Genomic DNA, 8765 nt, shown 5'->3' on the forward strand with positions numbered 1-8765 from the left:
GTGTGAAGGTTCAATACATCATTTTTACTTACAGCACGGGTGCCTTAATTATTCCACTTCCAGATCTCATTCACATTCCAATACATTGAAGAGGTTCCTTACATAGTCATTTTTTAAAATCAGCCTGTCCAGGAAGTAGGTGGGACTTTTACCGCAGGCCTTCTGACCCAGAGGGATGGACATGATCACTGCAGCATAGGAGCCCCAGGAGGTTCCTTATACACTCACTTCAAGGAGTCTTTTACACAGGTTCTGCCAGCCTCACTGCAGTCAGTGTAAGTATAGCCTCAAACCAGAGTGGTTCCTGACAGCCGGTAATATCACCAAATCACTACAGTCGCGGAGGCTATTCAGTCTGGTGTTTCTGGGCTAGAATTTTCAGGGATCAGCTTCTCTGAAACACTTTTTTTTTTCATTTCTAAGGCATAGCGTTAGTAATAACATTGTTCCATCCTTTGCAGAAACCTTTTTGCTTGGCACCTAGTAAACTTGGAAATGATGGAGTCTGCTCTGTGTTTTGCAGTTAACTGCCTCTGCCTGAATCTCTGTGGAGAACAAGCCAGCACCTTTAGGGCAGTGTGACGGTGACCCAGTGTTGAGGATGTCTGACCAGGATTTGGGAACTCAGATTGAAGCTCAGTTCAATGATGTGGTGAGACGGTTACAGAGCAAACAGCTTTTTCAGTCCAACTGGGATATCGCCACCTTTGCCATTTTCTTTATTTTCATCGGTAAGCTTTATTTTGCCTTTGTTCATTCCACCTTATGTGCTGTGGCAATATAAGATTTTTGTGATGATGCAGTCACTTTTAAGACATTACTTTGTCCTGGGTTTTGTTTTTGAAGAGAGGTTTTAAGGCCCAGAGAGCTCTCACTAAGAAAATAAACAATTTGTGAGGCCTTGGGGGTTTTTATTTTAAAAATTGGAACAACGGAAGTGTCCTGGGTGTGGCCAGCTCACTCAGACCAGGCTTTCTAGTTTTTGGGTTTAGTTTTGAAAAGAAATCTTTGACATCTCCAAAGAGGCTTCCTGGCTGCTGTTCCCTCTGAATCTTCCCTCGGTGCAAACAGCATGCTGCAGGAATATAGGAACATTGAAATAAGACTGTAGCTGACTGGTAACTCACCAAAGATTTAGTTTAGGATCACAAAGCACTCTCGGTCTGTTTAAAATGGAACTAAATTGAAGTTTGAGATCTCTGCAACTTTAAATGACACTTCCATATGTATCATATATCTAATTGGTGCAGTGAGGAGCCACACTCATTGCTATCCCAATCGTGAGCCTCACGCTTGGTGCTCTGTTACCTCTCTGGCCCATTTCCCACAGTCCAATGATGCGCAAGTTAGGGTGGATTGGCGATGCTAATTTGTTCATAGGGGTGTGCATTAGCCATGGGCAATGGAGGGTTACAGGGGTGAGGGATGGGATGCTTTTCAGAGGGTCTGTGAGGACTTACTGGGCCAAATGGCCTGTTCCCACACTGTGGGAATTGTATGATCTATGATTATCCATTTGCTGGGGAGACTCCGTGACTGTTATCTCCTTTTGGTGAAGATATGGCTGCCCGGGGAATCCCAAACCCCGGGTTTGCAGTGTAATTCTCCTCCGCTTGAGTAATATCGGCATATCCCCTACTTTCCTCACTACTGCCTTGGGCATTCCAGTCAAACTGTCGCTGCTGGCCCTGGCTAACTGAATGAAGGCAGGTGCCAGGAAACTGTCACTGGCTGACTTTTCACAGGGCTGTGGCCAGGCTAGATATGCCAATTATATGCCATAGATGGCCTGCACTTGTGGGCATTCTGACACCTGGTGTCTCCTCCTGGGCCTGAGTGGTATTCACAGGAGTGCAGCAAGCAGTGCCTTAGCCACCTGGCATTTCCACAAAGGATACTGCTCTTTAAACCATAAATCAAAGCAAATGTAACTTATTAAACGTAACCATCGACTGGGCAGTTGCTGTGCTGCAGCCAATGTCCGTTCTGGCCGTAGAGCTGTATAAAATTTAGAACCAGGATCCTTTGGGAATTCCACTCAGCATTGGCTGACTTCATGTAGGAAAGGAATGCTGCAATTCATGAAGGCATTAGAGCACTTTGGAGTTAGCTTCACCATTTTAAAAACAAACACTATCCTATTGGCTGTCTCTGAGCCCCACCCTGGGATAAATGATACTTTGACTTTGGCTTCCCAACCCCTGACAAGGTGGCTCAGTGGTCAGCACTGCTGCCTCACAGTGCCAGGGACCCGGGTTCAATTCCACCCTCAGATGACTGTGCAAACTCCACTCTGACGTTCTCCCTGTGTCTGCGTGGGTTTCCTCCCACAATCCAAAAAGATTTAGGTCAGGAGGATTGGCCATGGGGAATGCAGAGTGTCAGGGTGGGATGCTGTTCGGAGGGTCAGTGTGGATCCACTGGGCTGAATGGCCTCCTTCCACTCTTTAGCGATTCTAACCCAGAATCGGTACCATAGGCACCAGTGTGTACACTATGAAATTCTGCCCAGTGTTGTCAGTTGGATACGCAAACGGGGATACCAACTGGTGATTTCAATGCCAGAGGTGGGAGGGACACTAACCTCCATAAGAGTATAATCGACAAGGAAGGCAGATAGCAATGGAGTCCTCTGCCTGATGCAAGGCCTTAATCTGGGCCTGTTTGTAAAAAAAAAACCTTGTCAGAGGAACCAATACACCTCACAGTACCAGCCTGCTCCAGCCAGTGGCACCTGCTTAACTATCTCCTCCTCTGAGCCAGTGACAGCAGGAATATCCACAGCTCTCATTCCCTGACTTGGCCTAACTACTGCTGGACTGACTTTTATCTGATCCAGCCACCCACCTCCAGTCACCTGGCCCAAAATTGGCGGCAGAAGCGCTGCCACTGGGAACGTAATGTTAATGAGTCTCTGAAGAAAAAGTGATTCAGTCTGTGCCTGGGGTGTCAGGGGGTGGTATTTGAGAGGGACATATCGATTTGAAGAAGAGGATGATTTTGGACAGTGTTTAAGGACCAAGCACAGAACTGCGAGGACTGTACCATATCAAGGATGGAGAGGGGTAATGAGCCTTCATTCGAAGGAGTTCTTTGAAGATCTCATCATCATAGAATCCCTTCAGTGAGGAAACAGGCTCTTCGGCCCAACAAGTCCACACCAACCCTCCGAAGTGTAACCCACCCAGAACCATTCTCCTACCCTATTATCCTACATTTATCCCTGACTAACGCACCTAACCTCCACAAACACTATGGGCAATTTAGCATGGTCAATTTACCTAACGTGCACATCTTTGGACTGTGGGAGGAAACCCACGCAGACACCGGGAGAATGTTCAAACTCCGCACAGACATTCACCCAAGGCTGGAATCGAACCCGGGTCCCTGAGCTGCCGTGCCATCAATTAAGACCTTGACAGGAGTATTCTCCATCACATCCTACAGCATGCTCCCCTTCAACAACACGTCCAACACCAGCCTGACACAAGATTGCAAAGACTATTCGTTAGCCAAGATCCAACATGTTCCCTGGTGCAAATAGTCAAGTGCTGTACAACCAAAAAATATTTACAGTATTAAACAATAAAATGTCTACACATCTCGACTCTGAATTGACTGCCTGTGTTGCCATACTTATCTCCATGATCGCCCACCCTTGACCAAGCAAACTTGATATACATAGATCTCACAACCAAACATAGAATAACAATCCACTTGAATACTGCTCCCTACTGCTGTGTGATAAACATGAAGAACCCTATTCGAGTGGCTCAGTGGTTCGCACTGCTACTTCACAGCACCAGGGACCTGGGTTTGATTCCAACTTCTGGCAATTGTCTGTGTGGAGTTTACACATTCTCTCTCTGTGTCTGTGTGGCGTTTCCCCTCTCAATCCAAGGATGTGCAGGTTAGGTGAATTGGCCATGTTAAATTGCTCATAGTGTTCAGGGGTGTGGGGGTTGGGGAATGGGTCTAGGTGGGTCCCTCTTTGGAGGGTCAGTGTGGACTTGTTGGGTTGAATGGCCTGTTCCCACACTGTAGGGATTCTGTGACTTCATTTAACAACACTCCATTTTGTAAACAGATATGCGGTAGCTGCATATTAAATATTAACCTAATGCTTTGGAATAATAGGTGTATCTGTCTCCTCACTCTGCCAGACAAAAAGAGAAAGTGATAATAAAGCTCCTCTTCACCCTTTCTGAAGACGTGAATCTTTTTCTAGGGGAGTATTCATCAACATGCAGTCAGTCCAAATGTACAGCTGTACACACCCAGGGGTTTGACATTAGACAGAATGAGGATCAGTCATCCTATCAAGACCACTCCTGAGATTTTAGATATTTAAGTCAACCAGTTCAAAGATTATTGCACATCCTTGAAACAGTGGGACTTGAACCCGGGTCTCCTAGCTTGGAGGCAAGGTCACTACCAATGCATCACAAAGCCTGACTCTAAGATGTGGCTTGCGCTGTCATGAATTTGTCTGAATTTCCTGTCATTAGGTGCAGTGCTGACTCTGATCCTCTTGGTCCTAATTCGCTGTTGCTGGGGTTTCTGCTGTTCTTCATCACCAAGAAAGAAGGTGAGTGTTCACTTTTATTTTAAACCAGTTACAAATTTCTAATTGACACTTTCCCTGGTAATCTGTTGTCAAGTCACACACCTCCAGTAATGGGGGGGGGGGGGGGGGAGGGAGGGAGGGAGGGAGGGAAATGAAAGTGTTCGAGGCCTCTTCCCCAGGAACCCAGTGATGCCTTGTGGGTCAGGTGGAAAACTCCAAGCCTCCTCTTTGTAACAAGAAAATCAAAGGCTTATGTTCTCACGGTACAGTGGTAGTGTCCCTACCTGTAGATCAGGAGGCCTAGTTTCAAATCTCACCTTCTCCAGAGGTGTCATAACACTTGTGGATATTTATTATTTTGAAAAATGCTAACCCACATAATTAAAATGGCCTACCCACCACCAAATCACTGACTTTTTTTTAAACTATTAACCACCAGTAATCATTCAAATAAAACTAAGAACCAGTTGATTACCAGTATCAGTAATATCAGTATAGGTTACTGCGCCATTCTGCTCATGAGCAATTGCCTGATCGAAATAGTTAGACAAAAAACTGTTTGGTTCTTCTGCATAATTAGGTATTTGCATAAATTCCTTTTTCTATTTGTCAGTTTTTATTTAGAAGAAACTTGAGCCAGAAGCTGATCTCACTGTACCATCTGTTGCTTGCTGCCAAATTGTCTCTAAGTTATACCTCACTAACAATAGACATATATGAATAGTGTCGTGACATTGTGTTAGCGTCAGCATTATTTCCAGGCCACCACACAAACTGGTGTAAATAAAGGGAGGTATTGAACCTCGAGGGAGAGTCACTTCTCTCTGAAAGAAGCAGAGATTTTAATATCTTGAGCGAGCAGTGTAACCATTGCAGAATAAAAACATTTCACATGGTAAATATTGATCAGTTGACGCTTTTGCTATTTTCTCTTGCAGCATGGAAAGCAGAAGGTGGGTGTTGACAATTTGGCATTGGAACCGTAACAGTCTGAATGGGGTATTCAAGCAGAGACCACAGCAATAAGCAACATCGTTAACTGCATAAAGGAGTTTATGAAGCCCTACCAACACTCCACCATTAAAGTTATTTTAATAGGCACCTCTTCTGAATCTAATCCAAACATGAAATCTATTGTTTTTAGTATCCTTACATTGATTTCATAATATTGGCTTAACTGCACTCTTCATTTGCAATTTCATACTTATTGGCAACTATCCTTTGCAGATTGTGTCACAAAAATGCAACATCATGCACTTTAACCTGTTTCATAATTTTTTTTTAAAATTAAAAGTAAATGTTTGGTTGTGGAGAATGAAGCTTTTGTAATTTAAAATCATTGTGACATAAAACAAGAGATTATATTTTGACCTGTCCAACAACATTGAAATTACTGCTAGTTTATAGTAACCCAAATGGTATGGAGCTAGACTTGTGGCATTGTATGGCTAATAAAGCCCAGATAAAGTTGGGTCAAAACCTTTGGGTTCTGGCAGTGCAGCCCATGTACAATTCAGTGGGCCCAAGAAATCCGTGTAGGTCACTAAACCACAAAAGTGAACTGTCCAGCCTTTTAAATAACTTAATTTCTGTGTGTAAGCAATCTAATGAGTAATTTGGTGCCTTAGATTATCAGTTGATCTTGTCACAGTTTATTTTGAATTAACTTGCACATTCTAACGATTTGTTGTGCAAGCAGAAACCAAACTTTGGTGTACAATAGCTTCTAACAGGTTGCTTTCAGCTTAGTCAAGCACCAGCTCTGTGACATGCACTGCTTGATTTTTTTTTGATCAGTTGATAGCTGAGATTTTGTGCAATACAGCAACTGCCTATCCCTTTTGGGTAACAAAATAAATCTGTCACTTTGAGCGTTGACGTCTTCCCTTTCTCTGGAAACTCTGCTCACAAACTCAAGACAAGTGTTTGGAGGAGGGGGTGTTAATTAAGAGAACATGGCTGTTTGGAGCCCAGACACCAAAAAGGCAACTTGCTCTGAAACCTTCCTGGGATTTGACCAATCAAGTCTGGCTCATGCAATCTGGAAGATTAGCCTTTTTAAACCAGGCAGCAACTTGTTATACAATTAAGATTTGATCCTTAAAACAGGCCAAGTGAAACCAATTTCAGCTATTACAAGGGGGCACAGCTTTAAATTAAGGGGGGGTAGGTATAGGACAGATGTTAGGGGTAGGTTCTTTACTCAGCGAGTCGTGAGTTCATGGAATGCCCTGCCAGTAGCAGTGGTGGACTCTCCCTCATTATGGGCATTTAAGCAGGCATTGGATAGGCATATGGAGGATAGTGGGCTAGTGTAGGTTAGGTGGGCTTGGATTGGCGCAACATCGAGGGCCAAAGGGCCTGTACTGCGCTGTATTCTTCTATGTTCAATCTGAAGCCCATCAACCCTACACTATTCCATTCTCATTAATATATTTATTCAATGACCATTTAAATGCCCTTAAAGTTGGTGAGTCTACTACTGTTGCAGGCAGTGTGTTCCATACCCCTATTAAGTAAAAATCCCACCTCTGACATCTGACCTATATCACCCTTATGTACCCTCTGCTAGCCATTGCTATCCACTCTCACTGTCCATCCTATCTAACCTTTTGATTATCTTATGTCTCAATTAAGTCACCTTTCAACCTTCTAACAAAACTTAAGTTTTGTTTTATTTGGGGGAGGGGAGCATATGTGTGCAGCACCTTGGTGTTCAGGTTTATCAGCTGTATTGATCTCTGAACATTAGTTTTGTTAATTACTTTTTGTTCTAGAACACTAAAATAAACGGATGTACCACATACTGCTATTTTAAGAGTGCAGTCTGTTTCATATCAGCAGATTACTCTATCATACATTGATGTGTCTTATTCACACCAGAGGAACATAGAGGGGGGGGAAAAAAATCATTTGGCACACTGGTAAGATCCCAACCTCTGGACCAGGAGGTCTGGGTTCAAGTCTCACCTGCTCCTAAGGTATGTTATAAAATCTGAACAAATGGTAAGGGAAATATCTCTAGTTAAATTAATCTGTTATAGACACCCCATCTTGTATAAGAACATTTTCACATTTTGGATGAGATTTTAAATTATGAATTATTATTTTATAATTCCTCATTTGCAATTTGATTTGTTAACACCTGGCCAGATGGAAATCTCAATTTGCAGATAAAGGAGGATAATGAGGTTAGTGATTAATTTCACGAGTGAAATGGAGAAAATGAGATCACAAAATATGTAAATATGGGAGCATATATTCCATGTGGAAATCTAACCATTCTTTTCAGTCAGGCCCAGTTTCAATTTGAGCTTAAACCAAGCCTGACTTTAACATATCAAAAGTCCAGAACCTAGTTTTTCCTGACTATTTAACACATCAAGTCTACTTTAGTATACTCCGTGTTAAACTGATTTTTTTAAAATTTGCACTTGAGAAATATTCTGAACCAGTCAGTCTTTTTAAAAAAAAACTTCAATCGAAAGTAGCCATGATGAGGAGGTGCTAGTGTTGGACTGGGGTGGACAAGGTCAGAAGTCACACGACACCAGGTTATAGTCCAATTGGTTTACTTGAAATCTTGAGCTTTCCCTTGTGATTTCAAATAAACCTGTTGGACTACAACCCAATATCATGTGACTTCTGACCCACTCGAAAGAGCATTCCCCAATCTCTCATCCCTCGTGCTGCTGAGACGATCAGTCAAGATGCAGGTTGTTATGAAGCTTCCCTGCTACTACTTGTTGTTAAATAAGTGTGTTGGCAGTTTCTTGCTAACCCGATCCAGAAAAACAGGTTGGATTAATGCGATTTCAAAATAAGGTTTCATTTGTCTACAGGCGTTAATCTTGCCCTCCAACATACCCCAGCTACCTATTCTCACACCAACTGTATCAATGGCACATTTCCAATTGCCACAGCAGCAATCTTGTGGAACTTCATGCAAATCCTACTTTTATTTTAACTTCAATCGAGATTGGCAAGAATCATATCTTGAAGACTTAATTGCAGGGCATATGAAAATGGACATCAACTCAAACTCGGTGCTGAACAACCATATAATTCTTTGAGATAAATACTTTATTGCAGACACGATCTGAACAATTTGCTTGGTCCACAAACATTGAATAATTTAAGGTCGTTAAATAGAATTGGTCTCAGTCACATCATTACATCTTGAGCAAACATGAAAACA

General features: G+C 42.7%; 1 protein-coding gene across 1 annotated transcript; it reads left to right on the top strand.

The window, feature by feature from the left end:
• Positions 1–599: 599 nt before the first annotated feature.
• Positions 600–7379, top strand: smim22 (small integral membrane protein 22). The gene is made up of 3 exons (XM_043712039.2): positions 600–731; positions 4509–4588; positions 5506–7379. Exons 1-3 carry the CDS (start codon positions 602–604, stop codon positions 5551–5553), a joined length of 258 nt encoding a protein of 85 aa, XP_043567974.1. The 5' UTR covers positions 600–601; the 3' UTR covers positions 5554–7379.
• Positions 7380–8765: the final 1386 nt, after the last annotated feature.

The sequence above is a fragment of the Chiloscyllium plagiosum genome, unplaced genomic scaffold (assembly GCF_037043375.1).
Source record: "Chiloscyllium plagiosum isolate Xiang-an unplaced genomic scaffold, Cpla_swu_hap1 HiC_scaffold_20, whole genome shotgun sequence".
In the NCBI taxonomy this organism is placed as follows: domain Eukaryota; kingdom Metazoa; phylum Chordata; class Chondrichthyes; order Orectolobiformes; family Hemiscylliidae; genus Chiloscyllium; species Chiloscyllium plagiosum.

Bases quoted from the DNA above. Each gene is read 5' to 3' on its own strand.
- smim22 (XM_043712039.2), top strand. From the start codon at position 602: ATGTCTGACCAGGATTTGGGAACTCAGATTGAAGCTCAGTTCAATGAT. The intron at 732-4,508 runs GTAAGCTTTATT...TCCTGTCATTAG, and splicing joins CATTTTCTTTATTTTCATCG to GTGCAGTGCTGACTCTGATC. The intron at 4,589-5,505 runs GTGAGTGTTCAC...TTTCTCTTGCAG, and splicing joins CTTCATCACCAAGAAAGAAG to CATGGAAAGCAGAAGGTGGG.